Source organism: Heterocephalus glaber, unplaced genomic scaffold (assembly GCF_053883595.1).
Source record: "Heterocephalus glaber isolate CG9 unplaced genomic scaffold, H.glaber_assembly_v1.0 deba00000943, whole genome shotgun sequence".
In the NCBI taxonomy this organism is placed as follows: domain Eukaryota; kingdom Metazoa; phylum Chordata; class Mammalia; order Rodentia; family Bathyergidae; genus Heterocephalus; species Heterocephalus glaber.
Window position 1 is genome coordinate 11,564,895 of NW_028258175.1, and position 21,270 is coordinate 11,586,164.

At 49.2% G+C, this 21,270-nt stretch overlaps 1 protein-coding gene across 2 annotated transcripts; it reads right to left on the reverse strand.

Annotated features, from left to right (window-relative positions):
• Positions 1 to 9,557: 9,557 nt before the first annotated feature.
• Positions 9,558 to 16,267, reverse strand: LOC147828672 (uncharacterized). Of its 2 annotated transcripts, none has more exons than XR_015450488.1 (2): positions 11,429 to 16,267; positions 9,558 to 11,114 (listed from the first exon to the last, which is right to left on the reverse strand). XR_015450488.1 is itself a non-coding variant. In XM_087209163.1 (2 exons), exons 1-2 carry the CDS (start codon positions 15,911 to 15,913, stop codon positions 11,077 to 11,079), a joined length of 963 nt encoding a protein of 320 aa, XP_087065289.1. In that variant the 5' UTR covers positions 15,914 to 16,258; the 3' UTR covers positions 9,558 to 11,076. The 2 variants fall into 2 exon arrangements, 1 of the variants encoding a protein (XP_087065289.1); XM_087209163.1 differs by having other exon boundaries at positions 14,989 to 16,258.
• Between the last annotated feature and the right edge of the window lie 5,003 nt (positions 16,268 to 21,270).

The following is a 21,270-nucleotide window of genomic DNA, read 5'->3' on the forward strand; positions in this document are numbered from 1 at the left end:
GAGGGGAGTGACTGAAAATTTTTCATCAGTGCTCTGACTTATTCCAATCGATCCCTCCTACTCACTTACCGCAAAACCCAAAGCATGGGACACGCCAAAGATACTGTCAGAAGAAGGGTAAAATAAAAACAGCTCCCGGCGCCTGCCTCGCAAGCACAAGGTCCCGAGTTCGATCCCCGGTACCAAAAAAACCCAAACTAACAAAATAAAACAGCGCGATGTGTAGCCAGAGACACTCAGTCTGGAGGAAGGGAGACGTCGCCCCCTAGTGGCAACTGCAGGATGTGTCGTCGGAGAGGAAAGGGAGTTGACCGGGGCAGGAGAAGGACCAAGCGGATGCAGCCGGAGGCTGGCGGTGGCGGAGGAGGCTGCCCACCCCGGCACCATCTCGGGCGGGCAGTGGATGGCGAGTGTGGGGACCGGGCCGGCACAGCCCGGGAGGGTGACCAAGTCTTGGCCTCCAAGGGGAAGTAGGTCCATCTGGGAACACAGGCGGTGTCCACCAAATCTCAGTCTGCAGCTGCCAGGTGCCTCCTTCGGGTGCCTCACAGCGGGACAGAAGAGCAGGCAGAGAAGAGAGCCCCTGTCCTGGCAGGATGGCCTCTTGCGGTGAGCCCGGGGAGAAGGTGACCAGCCCGCTGATGACACCACCTGGGCATCTCCGGCCCATTTCTGATGGGAAGTGGTTAGATAGAGCAGCCACAAGCTGAGGAGGTGGTGGTGACCACGGGCTCCAGCCATCAGGGTAGAAGGGCTTGATCCCAGCTAAGCCACTGAGGCCAGCAGGGAGCACAGCCAAGGGCAGGGGCAGCTGGAGAAAATGCTATAGGAGGGCTGTGGATGTAGCTCAGGGGCACAGAGCCTGCCTGGCAAGCAGGAGACCCTGAGTTCGATTCCCAGTAGCCAGAAAAAAAAATACAAAAAATGCTATAGAGCCAGGCAACGAGTCCCCCTTCCAACCTCTGCCCTTCAGGGAGCAGTGGGCAGACACACCAGGGCTCTGGACGTGGGGTACGAAGACCCAGCCCCTCACCCCAGTGAGGGACACCTATGTGGGCCAGCCCAGCTCCAGAGCTTTGCTCTGCCAAGCCTCCTCCTTCCTCCAGTGTCCATCCCAGAGCACTCCGTGAAGACATCTGTTGCCAACTTCCACCTCAGAACCTGCTTTTGGGGGTGTCCACCCCTGCAACAGCGCATTCACCCCTCAAGGCAGAAGTGGCCCCAGTGGGCGGCTTCCCATCCCTGCCATGATCCCTCTCACCAACCACACACCCTTCGCTTCTTGCTCAGCCAGGACCACCCAGATGTTGCTCTGGGATAGATCAAAAGTGTGTGGCCCCCAAATGGAGGTGTTAAAGTCCTAACCTCCGCTTGGATGGTGTGGGTAGGTGAGCCCCTGGCAGGTGATTTGGTTTGCCTGAAATTCTTGTTGTGGTGACTCAGTGATGGGATTCCTGTCCTTGTAAGAAGGTGAAGCTGAGTGTGATGGTGTGCACATGTAATCCTTGCACTCTGGGAGGCTGAAGCAGGAGGATTGCAAGTTTGAGCCCAGTCTAGGCAACTTAATAGTAACTTAGGGAGATCTTGTCTCAAAATAAAAATTTTTTAAAAGGCTGGGGATAAAAGTCAGTGTAGAGACCCTGAGTTCAATCTCCACTACTTCAAAAAAGGGGGGAAAGATGTCAGAGCTCTCTTGTTAGTTCCCTGTCTGTGTGTGTGTGTGTGTGTGTGTGTGTGTGTGTGTGTGTCTCCTCCTTCCTCTCTCCCCTGTGACTATACATCAAGAAGGCAATCATCTCCAAGCCAAAAAGAGAGCCCTCCTCAAAACCCGACTATGCCAGCGACTTGATCTTGGGCTTTCAGCCCCCTAGAACTGTGAACAGTGAATTTGTTGTTTAAGCTGTCCAATCTGTGCCATTTTGTTACAGCAGCCTGAAATGACTAATACACTTTCTCAGACCATTGTCCTGTTTCATAATGGTCCCCAAACACCAAAAGTCAGCTCAGACACCACCACTCCCACGTCCACCCACTTGCTCACATTTTCTCTTTACCCCTGTTTCAGAGAGGGACACCACCTGTCATGGTTTATGTCTAGATGTCCACTCAAAACCTCGTGTGCTCATAGGTGGGCCTTTGAGGAGGTGATTGGACCATGTGGGTGTGATACTCATCAGTGGATTAGTCAACTGATGAGTTTGTAGCTAAATGTGATTTGAGAGTGAAGCCTGGTTGAAGGAGGTGGTCACTGGGGGCACAGCCTGGCAGGATCTATCTCCCTCCTCCTCCCTTGATCACTCTCTGCTTCCTGCTGCCATGCCATGAGCTGTTTCTCCTCTGCCATGCTGCCCTGCCTTGGAGCCAGCCAACTATAGACTGAAACCTCTACAAACTGTGAGCCAAAATATACCTTTCCTTCTTGTAATAGTGGATATTGGGCATTGTGTCTCAAAGATAAGTAACTAAGACACCTCTCAAAGGGATAGAGGAGGATCATTACCTTTCCCTAGAACACAGCTGTTCCCAGGTAGAGCCTGTGAGAGAGGAATTCCTATCCTCCCCCTAGGGATTCCCTCCACCAGAGAGAATGTAAGAGTAGAACCCACCACATCTTTTGCATGCAACCCAGAGAAGTGGAATGGGTTAGGGGAGGACAAATATGGTGGGCAATAGATGAAATAACAGGGGATTTCTTTTTATTCTAGAGATGAAAGAACTCTCATCAGGTATCCCAGAGGATCTGAAAAGGTGCCCTTGCAACCACACACACACACACACACACACACACACACACACACTCTCATGCTGCATGTGGCCTGCAGGGGTGTCCACACTTACACTTACCTGCCCAGCACTGCTTCCTTGGACAGTACTCCATCCAGAGAAGCTGACTCCAGAGGGGCTCCCAACCTCAGCTCCCACTGCATCGGAAGGATACATACTAAAGAAAATCCCAACCCTGACATTGACACAGGACACAAGCTCAGACTCCACTGAAGATCATTCCAGTACATAAGAGAAGTTCTCTCCAAGTGTGACGGCATACACCTGTAATCCCAGCACTCAGGAGGCTGAGGCAGGAGGATCACTATGAGTTCGGGGCCAGCCTGGACTACATAGTGAGTTCAGCACCAGCCTGAACTACATAGTGAGACCTTGTTCCAAAAAAGCCAAAAAAATCAAAAATGAGAAGTTTTCATCTCTTTCTCTTAGTCCATCCAGGATGCTATAACAAAATACTTTAGATGTGGTACTGGATAAACAATACGAACTTACTGCCTACAGTTGTGGAGGCCAGGAAGTCTAAAACCAAGGGGTATCAGATTCCACATCTAATGAGGCCTTTTCCTGGTTCATAGATGCTGTCTTCTTGCTGTGTCCTAAATGCTCCCCCCAAAAAACCCCACCTGCTAATGCCATCTCTTTGCCATTTAGAATTTCAGGCACTGACTAGAGAAGCCATAGAATGTTGCAAGCTGAGCTTAATGGACAGTACTGGTCAGAGCTCTGAAGATGAGAATGCTAACAGAAATGCAGACAGTAAAGGCCAGGCTCAAGAAGTTTCAGTTGAAATCAAAGACTCCCTTGGCAGTTGGACTAGAGGCTATGTGTGTTATAATCTGGCAGAAAATTTGTCTTCACTTTGTCCATGTCCTGAGACTAAGAGAAACTGAAATTAAGCATGGTAGACCAATTAATCTGGAAGAGGAAATTTCAAAGCAGCTCTACATTCAAGCTGTGGCATGGGTATTGGTGGCTGCTTTTAGCTAGATCTACAGTGAAAGCTAAGACCAAAAAGCAAACTTTGAAAAGTTTGCAGTTTCATCAGAAACAAAGCACCTGCAAAGTTGGGAGCATGGAAAACATGGTTGCTAAAAAGATTCGCATTAAAAAGAAACCAAATACTTTTCAATCGGGACAATAGGAAGTATAGCTTGAGGGCACTTCAAGAGTCAGCAAGACCCCATCCTCCACAGGCTCAAGGGTGCAAAATTGTAAAGTTTTCATTTGAGGAGAGAGCCCCTGGGCCCCTGGTGGAGAAGGGCCACCTAAGGAATTGGTTTTCTGGGATTCAATTCATTGTTTTCAGCCATCCAGGCACTAAGAGGCCTCTGCAGCCATGATCCAAGGAGGCCTGGTTACTGCTCAAGCTGGTGGCAGACCTTGGCATCATCTGTGAGGTGCTGGATTTACAGGCAACCAGAAATGGAAGAATCATGGGCTCAAGGAGGTTTCCACACAGATTTCAGAAGAAGGCCTAGGAGGCCAGGCAGTGTCCTCCTGAAAGGGCAGTGTGTAAAGATGTGCGAGTGAAGCCCAAAGTGCAGGAGAGACCCCAGAAAGTTGCAGAAGCCAGGAACCTAGAATGTCTGCTGAGGAAAGCTGCAGGTAATGTGCAGAAACTCCCCAAGAGAGAAGCCATGAGACTGCACACAGCAGTGCCATAGCAGTAGGGCTTCCCAAGCCCTTTAGAGTTTATATCTTACCACAACTTGGCCCAGGTGCTGGACATGGCACTACAGGTTTTAATCTTTTCCCTACTTGGTTTCAGTCTTGCTTTGGTCCCATTCCATCCTATCATCCTATACTCCCCTTTTGGAATGAGAATGTTTGCCTTATGCCACTGTATGTTGGAAATATTTAACTTTCTTTTTTATTTTTATGGAGGCTCACATGCCTTGGGGTTTTTAAATTTTTTTTCCAGCAGTGCTGGACCTGTTAAAACTTTAGCAATTCTTAGTGATGGATTCAATGTATTTTCCCTAAAGAGATGGACTTGAGTCTTTGGGGGGCTAGGAGCAGAATGTTATGGTTTAGATTTAGAATGTCCTCCAAAAGTCTCACACGTTCCGAGGCTGGGTTGGTGGAAGGTGATCAGATCATGAGAGTGCAGTAGCTGACTTGCTGTGGGCAGGCAGGGTCTGGTCAGAAGAAGCAGGTCCCTAGGGACATGCCCTCCAGGGGTGTATCTCCTTCCCAGGGTCCTCCCTTCTCTCTGTTTTCCTGGTCGCCATGACTTAAGTAGCTTTCCTGCACCCGGGCCCTTCCACCATGCTGCTTCTGCCTTGGGACCAGCCAACCATGGGCTGAAATCTCTAAAAGCCACAAGCCCAGATAAAGCTCTCCTCCTTTACGCTGTGGGAGTTGGGTGTCGTGTCCCGTGATGAGAAAGTGAGTGAGACAATGCGTGTTCTGCAGTGAGTCCATCTGGGCCCAACACGCGACCCAGGGATGTGCAGGGCTGAGCTGGAGCCTGCACGGAGGTCACAAAACTGTGGTCACTGGGCAGGCTCTCCTGGAAGAGAGCCAGCTACCTTTTCCTCCAGCCACATCTCCCGCATCCGCCAAAGAGGATCCCTGTCCTCACCCATGCAGAGCTTCTCTGCTGCCCTCAAGGAGGGGACTTCAGACTGGCTTTTGAACCATGAGAACATATTATCTACCAAGCAATAAACCCATTCTTAAAGGACGGTAGCCTTATTTTGAAAGAGTGCACACTATTACAACCTTTCTGGATCAGAGCCTTGTTGACGACAGTCTTCATACTCTTTGGTACAGAAAATCCGCTTTTAGAAATCAAGCTTAAGGAAATAAATTTTGGAAAAATGCAAATAAGTACCTTTCCTGTAGGACTGTTAATAAGCAGGAAAACTTTGGAAAACAAGCTGAGTGTGGTGGTACAATCCTAGAATCCCAGCACTCCAGGAGCCTATAGCAGGAGGATCATAAGTTTGAGCCCAGCCTGGGCAACTCAGTGACTTTGCAAGACCTTAACTAAAAATAAAAGAAAAAGAAAAAGAAAAAAGGGCTGGAGGTATACTTCAGTGTGAAGGCCCTGGGCTCAAACCCCAATACCATAAAATGAAAAGGAAACAAAGGGATGAAAAGGAAGCCAAGGGAAAGGAAAGGAAAGAAAAAGGAAGGGAGGGGAAAGAATGAGAGGGAAGAAAGAAAAAGACATTACAGTATTTCCTATATTTTCTACAACAAGGACATTCGCTTTTTGATAGGAAGGAAAGATGTTTTACTACAAACTACAGTCATGGACCGTGTAACAGTGTTTCACCCTAGGATGGACCACACATAACTGTGGTCCCATTCGATGACACTGGCTAAGGATGTCATAGACACCTTCGTTTGTATAAGTACACTGCGAAGTTCACACAGTGACAAAACCACCTGACCATAGCCACTCGGAAGGTATCTCCATCCTTAAGCAACAAGTAACTGCATATTAGAACTAGAATAAACCCTGGCACAGTGGCACACACCTGCACTCAGAAGGCTGAGGTAAGAAGGTCATGGGTTTGAAGCCAGACTGTACAACTTAGGAAGACCTTGTCTCAAAAAAGAAGAAGGAAAAGGAGAAGAAAGAAGGGGAAAAGGAAATGGAGGGAGTGTAGCTCTTGCCCAGCTTGTGCAAGGCCCTGAGTTCCACCCTCCACAAAAATAATAAATAAATAACCCCAAAATGAAAGAGGCTCTGGGTTCAATCTCCAACACCCCCCCCAAAATATACCAAAAATAAAATCAGGGAAAAGAAGGGAAGGGGCGGGGGTCTCGCCACTCCACGCCCACCGAGCCCCTCCATCCTTTGGCCACAGTCTCCTCCGTGGCATCTGAAATCAGCTAGGGATGTAACGAGATTTCCTCAATGCAGACATCAGTTCCTTGCTCTCTCTACCATTTCCCACTCCTCTCCCTCCCAACAGGCACTGTCCAACAGTCAGGGGGAGGCAGAGGGGTGTGGGAGCCCAGGGAGGGGTTCTCACCTCCAGCCAGGCAGGTCAGAGCAGAGGAGGTGCTGACACCTAGGCTGAGCCCTCTGGGTGCCCAGCAGCCACCCAGCTGAGGGATGCAGTGGTGCTGCAAAGGCTGGGATGGCCCTGGAGGAGAGAAGGCCCAGGGAGCAGGCAGCCCGAGGAGGGTGGGGTGCTGCCAGCTTGGGGCTCATCTCAAGGGCGTGGGGCATCAGAGGTATAGGACAGTGCTTCTGATCATGTAGTGCTGTCCCAGGACCTTGCTAAATTGCTCAGTTGCCCAGGCTGGGCTCAAACTTGTGATCCTCTTGTCTCAGCTTTCCAGAGTGCTGGGATCACAGGCATGTACCACATACCCAGCTCATACAGTGGAATAGTATGCAGCTTTAAAAAGGAACAAAGTCCCAGGGATTTAGCTCAGTGGTTTCACCGCCTGCTGTGCAAGCGCAAGTACCTGAGTTTGGTCCCTGACGCAAAAAAAAAAAAAAAAAAGTAGAAACAAAGCTTTGGCAACAATAAAACTCAATAAATTCATTTCCAAAAATCATCTCTTCCAAAAAGGAACAAAGTGCCGGGGATTTACCTCAGTGGTTCTGCCACCTGCCCTGCAAGCGCAAGGGCCTGAGTTCAATCCCTGGTACCAAAAAAAAAAAAATTTATTGAGATAGAAGGGAACAAAGTATTAACCTACTACAGGGAGATGAGCCTTGAAAACATTATGTTTAGTGAAAGAAGCCAGATGCAAATGGCCAGATTATGATATGATTCCATTTCCACAAAATGTCCAGAAGACACAAATCCATGGAGGTGGAAAGCAGATTAGTGTTTGCCTGGGTCTGGTGGAGGGAACAGGATTCACTGTAAGTAGACTCGAGGGACCACTTTAGAATGACAGAATTAGATTATAGGGATAAACCAGGTGTGGTGGTACAGACCTCGAATCCCACCTACTCAGGAGGCTGGGGCAGGAGGATCACAAGTTCCAGGACAGTAGGAGCAACTTAGCAAGACCCTGTCTCAAAATAATCAAAAGTGATGAGGATCTGGGTATGGTGGCACCTGTAATCTCAGCTCACTGGGAGGCTGAGGCAGGAGGACTGCAAGTTTGAGCCTAATCTAGGTCATTTAATCATTTAGGAGACCCAGTCTCAAAAAAAAACAAAGCAAACAAACAAACAACAAAAAGGACTAGGGATGTAGCTCAGGGCAAAGACCTTGGTTTCAATGGGAAAAAAGGGCCAGACATGCAGCTCAGTGGTGAATGTTCATCTAGCATGCATGAGGTCCTGGTTCAATTCTTGATACCAAAAAAAAAAATCTTTCTATATATATATATATATGGATGGTTGCACAAACATGACAAAATATTGAAGCTGGGCCAGGGATGTAGCTCAGTGGTGCTGTGCCTGCCTGCCAAGTGCAAGGTTCTGAGTTGGATTCCAGTACTGAAAAAAAATCGTTTTTTAAAGTACTGAAGCTGAGTGAGACAGCGCATGCCTGTAATCTCAGCACTTAGGAAGCTGTGGCAGTAGGACCTAGCATTCATGAACAGTTTCGGCTACATAGCTAATCCCTATCTCCAAAAACAAAAGAAAAAAGTCACTGAATCACATACTTAATAGAGGTTAATTTTTGTTGTTGTTATTGGGGATGGAAACCAGGTCCTGGCATGCTAGGCAAGTGCTCTGCCACTGAGCCGTGTCCCGGGCCCTTTATTTATTTAGTTTTTAATTTTGAGACAGGACCTCACTAGGTCGCCCAAACTAGCATGAATATCTGGCTTCATTTCTTTCTAAATCAAAGCGTTTTCAGCTCTGTCCAGGCCACCAGCAGGGAATGATTCATTTACAACCCTCTGGCCTCACTTCTGCCAGAGGAGAAAGAAGCCTGAAGGAACACGTCAGCGGGTGATGGGAAGAAAAGAGAGGCAGGTGAGGGGAGACAGGCGAAGGGTGCTCCTCCCAGCCAGGGTCCGGGAAGGAAGGAAGGTGACAGACTGCCAGCCCTGGGGCTTCTCTGGGTGAGGAATTCTGAGCTGAGGCAGGACTGACGGTCCCCCCCCCCCAGTAACTCTGAAAACGGGGCAAAGCAGTGACACTGGCAGGGAGCCCCATGTTCCAGGACGGTGCCCACAGATCCTGACGCTGTGCCTCACACCGAAGTGTAAACAGGCCATCGAGTCTGATACAAAATGTCCTAAGTAATGATAGTGACAGTTGGCTCAGATACCTGCTTAGGGTCAGCCCTGGGAGGGCAAAGTCTGGGGCAGCTTCACACGTGGGCCTCGAAGGCAATCTGCTGAGTGAATGGATGAGGCAGGTGGGGGTGTTTTTAACCTCTCTTTTTCTTGTTCTTTTTTGGTACTGGGGATCGAACTCGTGACCTTGTGCTTTTGAGGCAGCTGGTGGCACCACTGAGCTAAATCCCTGGCTCTCCCTCTTTCTCTTATTTCCTTCCTTTCCAAGGTCTCACTACATAGTTCCAGTTGTTCTTGAACTCAGTGGTGATCCGCCTGCCTCAGCCTCCCAAGTGTTGGGATCACAGTCGAGGGCCACCAAGCCTGCTTCATTTTTTTTTTAAATAGCACAACATTTATCGTACATTTTACGACTTGCTTCATTTTTACCTAAGGGTAAAATGGGATCCAACTCCCCAAGAGGGACCCAGTGGGACCTGGGGGTGGGGCAGGTGTAGGCCTCCTCTGCCTGCTCCACCTGGGCCGCTGCCCACAGAGGGCCCAGCCCACACAGAGTGTTGTGCCCAGATCGCGATGTCCCAAAGACCACCAGGAGACCGTTTCCGATGTAAGCACACGAGGGTCGTTTATTCAAGCTTAAGCAGGGACTCTCAATTGTCACCGACGCAGCGGATCGAGATTGAGAGCCCTGAGTCCCTAACTAGCAGGGTTTTTATTGAGAATACAACAAGCTTTGGTTGTTAGTAGCCAGGTGATTGGTTAATACTAAATACATATGAAGTGTAGGGTTTTGATTGGTTAGGCTTAGGGGGGGTTAAGGGGGTTACGTATAGATTTTTGCAAGGGAGAAGGGGGCAAAGGTTAGTGGTCGACTGTCATAAGCTGATGGTTAGCAGGTCCACTGACTAATGGTCACATCTATCTTTTGTGGGCAGTTAGCCATTAACTGTTTACCTTATAGGTAGTGTGTCCGGAATGTCCTTTCTGAGGACACAGATGGCTGGGTAATAAACTTAGGAATTTTGAGTGGATAGGCACAAATTTGAGAGAACAAAGGAGACAGCTCCAAAATGGAGTCACTCTGGCTCCACATTCCCCCCTTCTCATGGTGCTATAGAGGGCCAATCATGGGCCTCTGGGGGTTAATTCTGTCAAATCAATAGGTATTGGCTGGTATTGGGACCTGAGTACCATTAACTGAACAGCGTTAATTCGCTTTTTAATGAACGAAACTAGTCTATTAAGTATGCAAGGTCCAAAGGTTAATAGTAGCAACACGATAAGCAAGGGGCCCAACAGGGTAGAAATTAGGGTAGTGAGCCAAGGGGAAGAATTAAACCAAGATTCGAACCAGGTTTGAGATTGTTCTCTTTCTCGTTTACGTTTGGCGATGCCCTCCCTAACTTTAGCCATGGACTCTTTGACCACTCCTGAATGATCTACATAGAAGCAACATTTTTTTACCTAAGGCAACGCAGAGTCCTCCCTGTAGAAGGGGGTGTCTCGTAATATTGCCCTGCGAATTACATGGTTGTAACCCGGTGTTTGTGAATCGACCGGGGGGAGGGTACACCCCTTTTTTGTTTCCCCACATTCAGGCCTTCCCCGTGACTCTAGGCTCCAGTGTCCGATATCCCAGCTGCCAGTGGCTAGCCGACAGAGATCAAACTCTAGAGCAGGCCACCAGGTTAATGGTGGGCTCACTTTGGACGAGCTGTTAATAATGTCACCTGTGGCGGTATTGATGATCATCCAGGTTAAATTTAGGGGAGCATGTGGGTTCTGTCCTCTTAAAATCGGTGTCAAAAGTACAGTTACCACAATCATGACCGTCGACGACGCAGCTTGAGTTTGAGGGGATTGTCTTGGTCTTTGGACACCTGCCATGATGGAACGAAGTCCTCTAGGACAGCGTGAGGATCTGCAAGGCGAACGTGGGTGTAGTGCACCCACGAGGCAATCCCGTCGACCTTGAGAGCGGTGGGCGTGGTCAGGACTGTGCCATAGGGTCCTTTTAACGGGGCTCAAGGTCCTTTTGCCGGTGTCTCCGGACGAAGACTCAGTCTCCTGGTCGATAGCGATGGGGCTCGGGAGGCGGTCCAGTTTGATATAAGGCTTCTAATTTAGGCCAGATATCCTCATGCACACTTTGGAGGCTTTTTAAAGAAAGTAACAACTTTTGGTCATCAAATTCAACAAGTACATTTGAGTGAAGGTTGGGGATAATGGGAGGGGGAATTTCAAACATGATTTCAAAGGGGGTCAACCCCATTTTATAGGGTGAATTGCGCACCCTATAAAGGGCGAAGGGAAGGAGAGTCACCCAGTCACCGCCAGTCTCTAAGGTTAATTTAGTTAAGGTCTCTTTTAAGGTTCTATTCATCTTTTCTACCTGTCCTGAGCTTTGGGGTCTGTATGCACAATGTAATTTCCAATCTGTCCCCAACACCTGTGCTAGGGTTTGACTCACCTTGGAAATGAAGGCGGGTCCATTATCTGATCCTAGCATTACTGGAAAACCGTACCTTGGCAGGATGTCTTCTAGCAGCTTTTTAGTCACACTCTGCGCTGTCTCGTGTTTGGTAGGAAACGCTTCTATCCATCCTGAAAAAGTATCTACGAAAACTAACAAGTATTTATAACCGTACTTTCCAGGTTTTACCTTGGTGAAGTCCAATTCCCAATAGGCTCCAGGTCGGCTTCCCCTCAGCCTATTTCCTGGGTTGGCCCTATTGTGGGTGGCATTTGTCAATTGACAGGCTTTGCAGGTAGCAACAATATGTTCAATTGTAGAATTAGCATCACGGATCTTAATTTCAGCATGTCTCAGGAGATCTTGCATTTTCCGAGTGCCCATGTGGGTGGTCCGGTGTATCTTGGAGAGAACTTGTTCTCCCAGTGTTTTAGGCAGGATGACTTTACAATCAGAAGATTTTCATCACCCGTTGAGGCACTGGGGCATAGGTAATTGTTTTATCCAATTTAAGTCCTTTTCAGTGTACTGGGGTTTTTCTGGTAGGGCTGCACTTCCCGGATCGGGCAGCTGAGTGGCCAGTGTCAGATTAATCTTTAAGGCTATTTCTCGGGCTGTCTGGTCAGCTAAATTATTTCCTCTGGCAATTGGAGTGTCGCCTTTTTGGTGTCCTGGGCAATGGATAATGGCTAATTTTTTAGGTAGCCAGAGGGCTGTTAAGAGGGCAAGGATCTCCTCTTTGTTTTTAATAGTCTTTTCTTCAGCTGTCAGGAGTCTCCTTTCTTTGTAGATGGCCCCATGGACGTGTGTAGTGGCAAAGGCATACCGGCTATCTGTGTATATATTTAACTTTTGGCCCCGTCCTAAAGTCAATGTCTTGGTCAGGGCTACGAGCTCTGCCCGTTGTGCTGAGGTCCCGGTGGGCAATGGTTCTGCCCAAATGACCTCAGTTTTTGTCACCACAGCTGCCCCAGCATACCTGTGGCCCTCAAGAACAAAGCTGCTCCCATCAGTGTACCAGGTGTTGTCTGCGTCTGGCCATGGTTGGTCACTCAGATCTGCTCGAATTCCGTGTACCTGGGCCAGGATGTCTGTGCAGTCGTGAAGCGGAGCCTCTAAGTTCGGGTCTGGCAACAGTGTGGCTGGGTTTAAAGCAGCCGGGGCCTGAAAGACAACTCGGGTTGGATTTAGGAGTAAGCTCTGGTAGTGGGTCAGGCGAGCATTACTGAGCCATCGATCCGGAGGCTGTTTTAGGACTCCCTCAATGGCGTGAGGGGTGGTCACGCATAGTTCTTGGCCTAATGTCAACTTGTCAGCGTCTTTGACCATTAGAGCTACTGCTGCAATCATTCTTAGGCACGGGGGCCATCCTGACGCAACTGGATCAAGTCTTTTTGATAAGTACGCCACTGGGCGGCGCCATGGCCCTAGATGCTGGACCAGGACGCCCTTAGCGACTCTTTTGTTTTTATCAATGTAAAGGTGGAATGGCTTAGTAATATCGGGCAAGCCCAAGGCTGGTGCCGTCAGCAAGGCTGTTTTAATTTGATCGAAAGATTTTTGTAGCTTTTCTGTCCATTGAAAAGCCTGATTGTCTTTGGTTGTCTCGTAAAGGGGCCTTGTGAGCTCTGTGAACCCCGGTATCCATAGGCGGCAGAAGCCCGCCTATCCCAAGAATTCTCTGACTTTTCGAGGGGAATCTGGTGTGGGTATCTTAAGAACTGTCTCTTTTCTAGCATCCGACAGCCATCTCTGCCCTTCTCTAAGCACGTACCCCAGGTAGCTTACCTCGGGTTTGCAGATCTGGGCCTTTTTAGCGGACACCCGATACCCCAGCTCTCCTATGACCATCAAGAGTCTCTTGGTTCCATTTAAGCAGTCTTCCTGTGTCTCAGCTGCCACAAGAAGGTCATCTACATATTGTAACAGAGTTAGTTGGGGGTTCTGGAGGCAAAACTCACCCAGGTCTTCATGTAGGGCCTCGTCGAAGATGGTGGGAGAGTTTTTGAATCCTTGAGGTAATCGGGTCCACGTCAGCTGTCCGTTGATGCCTTGCTCCGGATCACTCCATTTAAACGCAAAGATGTGTTGGCTTTTAGGTGCCAGTGGAAGGCTAAAAAAAGCATCTTTGAGATCTAAGACTGTGTACCAGCGATGGCTCGGGGGAAGAGAACTCAATAGGGTGTATGGATTAGGCACTGTGGGGTGGATGTCCATAACCCTCTTGTTTACCTCCCGGAGGTCCTGCACTGGCCGATAGTCATTAGAATGAGGTTTTCGTACTGGCAACAAGGGGGTGTTCCAGGCCGATTGGCAAGGTCTGAGAATCCCCTGAGCAAGCAACCTCCTGATGTGTGGAGTTATTCCTTTCTGGGCCTCCAGGGGCATAGGATATTGGCGAACTCGTACCGGATCTGCTCCAGGTTTTATTTCTATAAACACCGGTGTCCTGTGTATAGCTAGCCCCATGCCTCCAGTTTCCGCCCATGCTTGTGGGAACATGGAGAGCCATTGTTCCATATCAGGATCAGGAGGGGCCCTCTTCTGATGTAGCAGATATTTATCTTCTAGGTTTATGGTTAGTACGTGAATGGGCCTTTCCTCTTGATTAAGGACTTTTGTGCCCCCGGGTTGGAAATGAATTTGAGCCCCTAATTTAGTCAGTAAGTCTCTTCCCAATAAGGGGTAGGGGCAGTCTGGTATAATCATAAATGAGTGGGTTACTTGGCCCACTCCCAAGTCTACTGTTTTTTGGGTTGTCCATGAATACTTTTTCATGCCTGTAGCTCCTTGAACCCAGGAGGTCTTATCAGAAACATGGCCACATGGTTTAAGTAGGACCGAATGTTGAGCCCCTGTATCCACTAGGAACTCGATAGGTCTCCCCTCCACTTTTAGGGTTACCCTGGGCTCGGGGAGGGGTGCCGAACCCCGTCCCCCCTAATCATTTAATTCATCCATAGCCAGGATAGGGGCCTTGGGGCATCCTTCCTGTTGTTTCTTTTTGGGACAGTCTCTGGCCCAGTGTCCATACTCTTTGCAATGAGCACATTGATTTTTTTCCAACTGGGGGCGCTCTCTGCGTCTCTCTTTGTTTTTTCCTTCCACCACAATCTTTCTTAGTCTACGTTCACGTTCCTTCTGTTCTCCCGCAGTGGCAGCCAGAAGGATCCGAGCTAAGTCTCGGGTCTGGCGGTCATCAGCTTTTTCTCGTTTTTCCTCTGCGGTTTCTCTATTGTTATACACTTTCTCTGCCACTGCCACTAAGTCCTGAATACTCTTTTTTCCTAACCTATCTACTTTCTGTAACTTTTTTTTAATGTCTGGCGCCGCCTGGTTGACAAAATGTATTATTACAGCTGCCTTTGTCTCAATTGCTTCTGGGTCCATAGGAGTGTACCTATGAAAAGCTTCCTGAATTCTTTCTAGGAAAGCAGCAGGGCTTTCATCTAACTTTTGTTGTACATCCCCTACCTTAGCCAAATTTGTAGGCTTCCTCGCTGCTGCTTTCAGACCTTTTAATAGAGCCTGGCGATAGACCCAAAGCCTCTCCTTACCTTCTGCCGTGTTGAAGTCCCAGTTGGGTCGGGACAGAGGAAAAGAAGTGTTGATAGTGTCAGCATTGGTGGTGGGTTGACCATTGTCACCAGGAACCAATTTCCTGGCCTCATTCTGGATCCTCTCTCGTTCCTCAGTGGTGAACAGGACCTGCAGAAGCTGTTGACAGTCATCCCAAGTGGGCTGATGGGTAAACAAAACGGTTTTTAACAGGTTAATCAAATCTCTAGGGTTATCAGAAAAATTGGCGTGTTGTCGGCGCCAGTTATAAAGATCGCTGGTAGCAAAGGGCCAGTAATGATGAGGCTGGTTTCCATGTTCATCAGGGGGCCCTATTGCTCGCAGCGGGCAGACAGTTGAATCTGCCGGTCCTGCCGGCGAGGCGGCGCGCCGGTGACGAGTATTTTGGGCGGGACCATCACGGTTGTCGGCGGCGCCCGGGGCGGGCTCCCTAGCCCCGGCTGGGACTGGGTCACCTCCTCCAGCCTGCTGTGGCGGAAGAAAGGGGAGGGAATAGGGGGGAGGAAATATAAGATCTTCTTCGGTCCCTCCCTGGAGGACAGGGTAAAGTGGCGCGGTTGGCTTGGTTTCGGTTTGTTTTTCATCCGCGCGCTTTTTAGGAGCCTTTTCATTGGCCGTCAGGATTAACTCCGGTTGCTGCTGCTGTGAAGGCAAAAAGAGCTTAACCCATGGGGGCGGGTTAGAAATCAGAAATTCCCAAACGGCGATGTAGGGTATCTGATCGGGGGGGAGGATGGCTTTACGAACTCTGCGAATAATCTGCAAATCAAAAGTTCCCTCGGGGGGCCATCCTACCCCAAGGGTGGGCCACTCCGAGCTACAGAGGGTGATGAACTTAGCCTTTTTAATTTTTAAACTTAGGTTACGAGCGCTCTCCCTAACTTCCTTGAAATGATCTTTCATGAGGGAAAGGGGGTAGTCACAGTCTGTCCCATCGTCTCAGTCCAAGTCAGTACAACACACAGACAAACACAACAGAAAAACACGAGAGACAAAATCGTCCTCCGCCTGATCGGAGGCAATGCAAATGGGACGACGGCCTCCTGCCGTGCCGCGGGAGCGACCCGCACCGTCCCTCCAGGAGTCTCACTGACTCGTACTCTTGGGGCACTCCGTCCCCACCAGCGGAATCCGGAAGGTCTTCCAGGACTCCGGGTCGGCGGCCCTTGCAGCGCGTCCGCCTAGACCGTCTGCCGACCTTCCCAGATAATAGGCCCAGACTTTTTTTTTTTAAACGCACAAAAAGAAACACAAAACACTCACCAGCCGGCGCTGACCCTCCGGCACGGGAGTCCTGAAGGTCTTGGGATCCCGGACGAGCCCCCAAATGTTGTGCCCAGATCGCGATGTCCCAAAGACCACCAGGAGACCGTTTCCGATGTAAGCACACGAGGGTCGTTTATTCAAGCTTAAGCAGGGACTCTCAATTGTCACCGACGCAGCGGATCGAGATTGAGAGCCCTGAGTCCCTAACTAGCAGGGTTTTTATTGAGAATACAACAAGCTTTGGTTGTTAGTAGCCAGGTGATTGGTTAATACTAAATACATATGAAGTGTAGGGTTTTGATTGGTTAGGCTTAGGGGGGGTTAAGGGGGTTACGTATAGATTTTTGCAAGGGAGAAGGGGGCAAAGGTTAGTGGTCGACTGTCATAAGCTGATGGTTAGCAGATCCACTGACTAATGGTCACATCTATCTTTTGTGGGCAGTTAGCCATTAACTGTTTACCTTATAGGTAGTGTGTCCGGAATGTCCTTTCTGAGGACACAGATGGCTGGGTAATAAACTTAGGAATTTTGAGTGGATAGGCACAAATTTGAGAGAACAAAGGAGACAGCCCCAAAATGGAGTCACTCTGAGAGAACAAAGGAGACAGCTCCAAAATGGAGTCACTCTGGCTCCACAAGAGCCCGGTGAGTGTGCGTGGAATGGACGGATGGTTGAGTGCGTTCGCGAGTGTAGTCCTGGCGCACAGAAAGAGCGCGGGGCGCGTGTGCTGAGGGGCTGAGCGAGGCCGGGAAGGGAAGGGAAGGGTGGCGATGCTCAGTGTGCCTGGTCTCGCCAACATCGGCCCCTCTGCAGCCCTGCCAGGTCCTCCCTGTCCTGTCCTCGCAGGGCCGGAGTGAGTGAGACCCCACGTGGCTTTGAAAGGCACCGGAGACAGAAACTATAATAACCAACAAAATCGAACAAAAACTCCCCAAAAGGGAGGGGGACAAAAATAACACACACACGCACACGCACACGCACACGCACACGCACGCTCGCTCACCCATCTGCTCCCCGCCGACTGTCCTAGAGCCCAGATGCGGCGGCCCTGAGAGGCGGAGCAGGAGGAGGAGAAACTCTCGTGGCCCGGCAGCCGAGGGAGGGAGGCGACGGCCGCCCGTGAGCGTGAGCGGAGAACTCGCCCCTGTGGGCTTCTCCGCAGACGGCTGCTCGGCTCCCGGCACAGCCTCGCTCTGCTCCCTCCCGCTGCGCGTCTGCCTCTCCCACACTCCGTCCCGGACGACGCGACCTTTAAACGGAGCGGTGAAGCCAGACAAAGAGGGTGGGAGGAACCCGAGAGGCCGGGGCTCCCGGAGAGGCTGGGGCGGGGCCGAGGAGCAGCTCGAGCTCAGCCAGTGAGAGGCCTTGCAAGGGTCCAACCCCAGCCCGCGAAGGGAAAAAGAAAACAGCCCCGGAGCAGAGGCGGCTGTGGCTCTACGCGGACAGCGGAAGCCTGGGAGGCCCCGGGCCAGCGGGTTGCGCTTCTAATCTCTTTGTGCTCAATATGCCGGTCGCCCTCGCGCGCCCTTCCACCTTCTCTGCCAAGAGCACCTTCAGAGGCTGACCCCGGGCTGCTCCTGGCCCTAACTGGACGTCCCCGCCTCTCCCAGCACCTGTCCAAGTGCCTCTCCCCCACCCAGGCTCCTGGGGTTGGCCTGAACCTCCCGTGCCTGCCCTCCTGCTTCCTTTCCATCTACAGGGTGTCGGCTCCACTCAACTTCCGAGTGACTGTTTATTGAGCACCTACTGGATGCCAGGCCTTGTGCTGGGTGCTGGGGGCACCGTGGAGAGAAAAGCTGCTAGTGTGAGCTGGCTTCCCTCTGACCTCTTTACTTTGGTCCCTGGCCTCTGCTTCCCCAGCTGCTGCTTTGTGAGGCTGGCGGCAGGCGTGGAACGTTCAAGTGGCGCTTTGCCAAGGGCCGGGGACCGACCATTACTAAGCCACCCAGTGTCTACCCAGTCCTGACACGGGCAGAATGATTTGGACCCAGCACCCCGCATCCTCTCCGTTCTGCCAGAGCAAGGAAAGAATCAGCAGGAGCCCGAAGCGATGCTGCGCGCCTGTAATCCCAGCACGCAGAGACTGAGCGAGGCAGGAGGCGTCCAAGTTCGAGGGCAGCCTGGGAAATTTACCACCCCACGGAGACCCTGGCTCAAGATTTAAAACATGAAAGCGGGCCAGGGCTGTAGCTCAGTGTGAGGACCCTGAGCAGGGCTGGGGGCTTAATACCCAGTACAGAAACAACAACAACAATCCAAAGAACAAGAACAATAACAAACAAAAACCAGCCTTGTGGCCAGCTGCTCTGGATGTCCCACACATGGACTGCCATTTCCTCTTCCCTGCTGAGCTTCTAAGAGGAAGCAAGCGCGGGAAAGCCTGGGGGGATTTTTATTTATTTAGAGACAGGGTCTTTGTAGTTTAGGCTGGCTTTGAACTCTGTGTAGCGGAGGTGGCCTTGAACTTGAGGTGATCCTCTTGTCTCAGGCTGCAGAGTGCTGGGATTTACAGGTCTTCGCACTGCCACACCCTGCCGGCCCCAGGTGCAGATTCTTCAGCCTCCCGGGCCCCACCCTGACCCAAAATGACTAACAAAGGCAGTGGCTGGCTGGACACCCTTTGAGAAGCCACAGGAAAAGGCCTGATGTTTTAATTATTTGATTGTTTGTTTGTGCAGAGGATCACCCTAGGGCCTCACACACGCCCTACCACTGAGCTACACCCTCAGCCCGAGTATTTTATTTTATTTCATTTACTTGGTTCTTTTTCTTTAATTTTATTTTATTGGTATGTTTTAGGTATCAATATAATGACATGCATCATTGGAAATTTGCACCTTTACATAATCTCTCTTGGTTCTTATTTTTTTCCCCTTCCCCTGCCCTCCCTTCAACCCCTCCACCCCTCCCTATTTACAAAGACTTTGTTTCCATTTCCTCATATTAATTCCATTCCCTTCTTTCCTTTCCCCTACTCCTCCCACTGTCCCTTCCCCTCTGCACCTTTTCTTCCCATTTCACATTATCTGTTATACCTTTTAGTCCTTATTTACACTTTGTTTCTCACACTAGAGAAACTATTCAGTATTTACACATGTGTCCTATTTATTTTACTTAAGAGTATGGCCTCAATGTGCATCCGTTTAGCAATAAATGTCTCTAATTTCTCATTTTTTATGGCTGAGTAGTACTCCATTTTATTTAAAAACCCACATTTTCTTTATCCAGTCTCCAGTTGATGGGCGTTTGGGCTGTTTCCAAGTTTTAGCTATTACAAACTGTGCTGCTATGAACATGGGCGCACATATATCACTGTGGTATGATTCTTTTAAATCTTTAGGGAAGATACTCAGCAGGGGAATACCTGGGTCAAGTGAGACTTCCAGTCCTAGTTCTTTGAGGTATCTCGATACTAATTTCCACAGTGGTTACACCAGTCTACACTCCCACCAGCAGTGAAGCAGGATTCCTCTTTCCCCACAACCCTGCCAGCATTTGTTACTGGTTGATTTCTTGATACCAGCCATTCTTTCTGGTTTAAGGTGGAATCTCAGTGTTGTTTTCATCTGCATCTCTCGAATGACTGGTGATGTTAAACATTTTTTCATATGTTTATTTATTATTTCTACTCCTTTGTCTGAGAAATGTCTGTTCATTTCAGATGCCCATTTTTGGATTGGGTCTTTAAATTTGGGAGTTCTGATATTTTTAAGTTTTTTAAAGATTTGAGATAGTAGGCCTTTGTCTGAGGGACCGCTGGTGAAAATTTTTTCCCACATTGTGGGTTGTCTCTTCACATTCCTGGTGGTTTCTCTTGCTGTGCAGAAGCTTTTTAGTAAAAAGAGATCCCACTTGTTGATTGTTTGTGCTAGTTCACAGGCAGCTGAGGTTTTGTTCATAAAATCTTTTCCTACACCAACCTGCCTCTCAAGCGCAAGGACCTGAGTTCAATCCCTGGTACCAAAAAAAAAGGCTCATAGTGAGCTCCAGACTGGCCTGAACTACATAGCGAGAAACTGTCTCCAAAAACCTCAAAATAAACAAAAAAATGCCCCCCAAAAACTTTTTAAAACTTAAAAAAAAAATTCTAAATGGGGATAACTGAGGTGAGAATGAATAGCTTTTTCTGTTTCTTTATTCACCTTTGTAACAGCTGGTGGGCTCCCCTGGATGTAGACAGCTAAGTTAGGTAGAAATATTGTACGCAGTCAGACAGGGCTGGGCCCTGAGGAAGTAAAGGCAGAGGAGGAGAACACGGAAGCTGTGGCTGGAGGCGCAGCTGAAGAGGATTAGTCACAATGGCCAGATTTGCACACTTTCCTAAAGGATGAACAGAAGCTAGAGATTATTGTACCACCCTTTTGGGACTTCCCTTATGGATAGATCATTTTCTTTTTAGGGGTGGGCCATCCTCTCCCACCCACCAAGGCTAAAACCACTAAGACTAAGAAGTCTAAAACTACAGACTATGGACCAAGGTTTATGATGTCATCCACATACCCTTGTTACTATTGGATCAATATTACCTAAGTGACTGTACCTGTAATCTTATTGGTTGATTATAGTTTTTACCCACGTTGTACCCACCCCTCGTGATTTTGCTATGTAAAAGTTACTTTGAGAAGTGGTCTCCTTGGCAACTCATTCGGGACACCTCCTGTCTCTCAGGAGCTATTCTTATTCCCCATTCCTATTCCCCAATAAATTTTCCTACTCTTAACCTCTGTTGTTCCTTAGAATTCATTCTTCAACTTTGGGGAACACGAACTCAACATATCTGACATCTAGGGTGTTGGGGGCTACATTTATTTCCCTTATGTTATTCTTATATCAACCTGGGTCTAGAAAATATCCATGTTCTTAATTTCCTATCACTCTTATTGGGCTCATGGTAAAAAGCAAGAGCAAACATTTACTGGGCAAATGTGTGTGACATTTGCACACAATTCACATGTTTACCTTTGCAATACTCCCAGGACAGTATTCTAGGGT

Coding starts and splice junctions, on each gene's coding strand:
- LOC147828672 (XM_087209163.1), bottom strand. CDS start 15,913: ATGAAAGATCATTTCAAGGAAGTTAGGGAGAGCGCTCGTAACCTAAGT. Junction 11,115..14,988: donor GGACTTCAACACGGCAGAAG/GTAAGGAGAGGC, acceptor TTCTTTAAAAAG/CCTCCAAAGTGTGCATGAGG.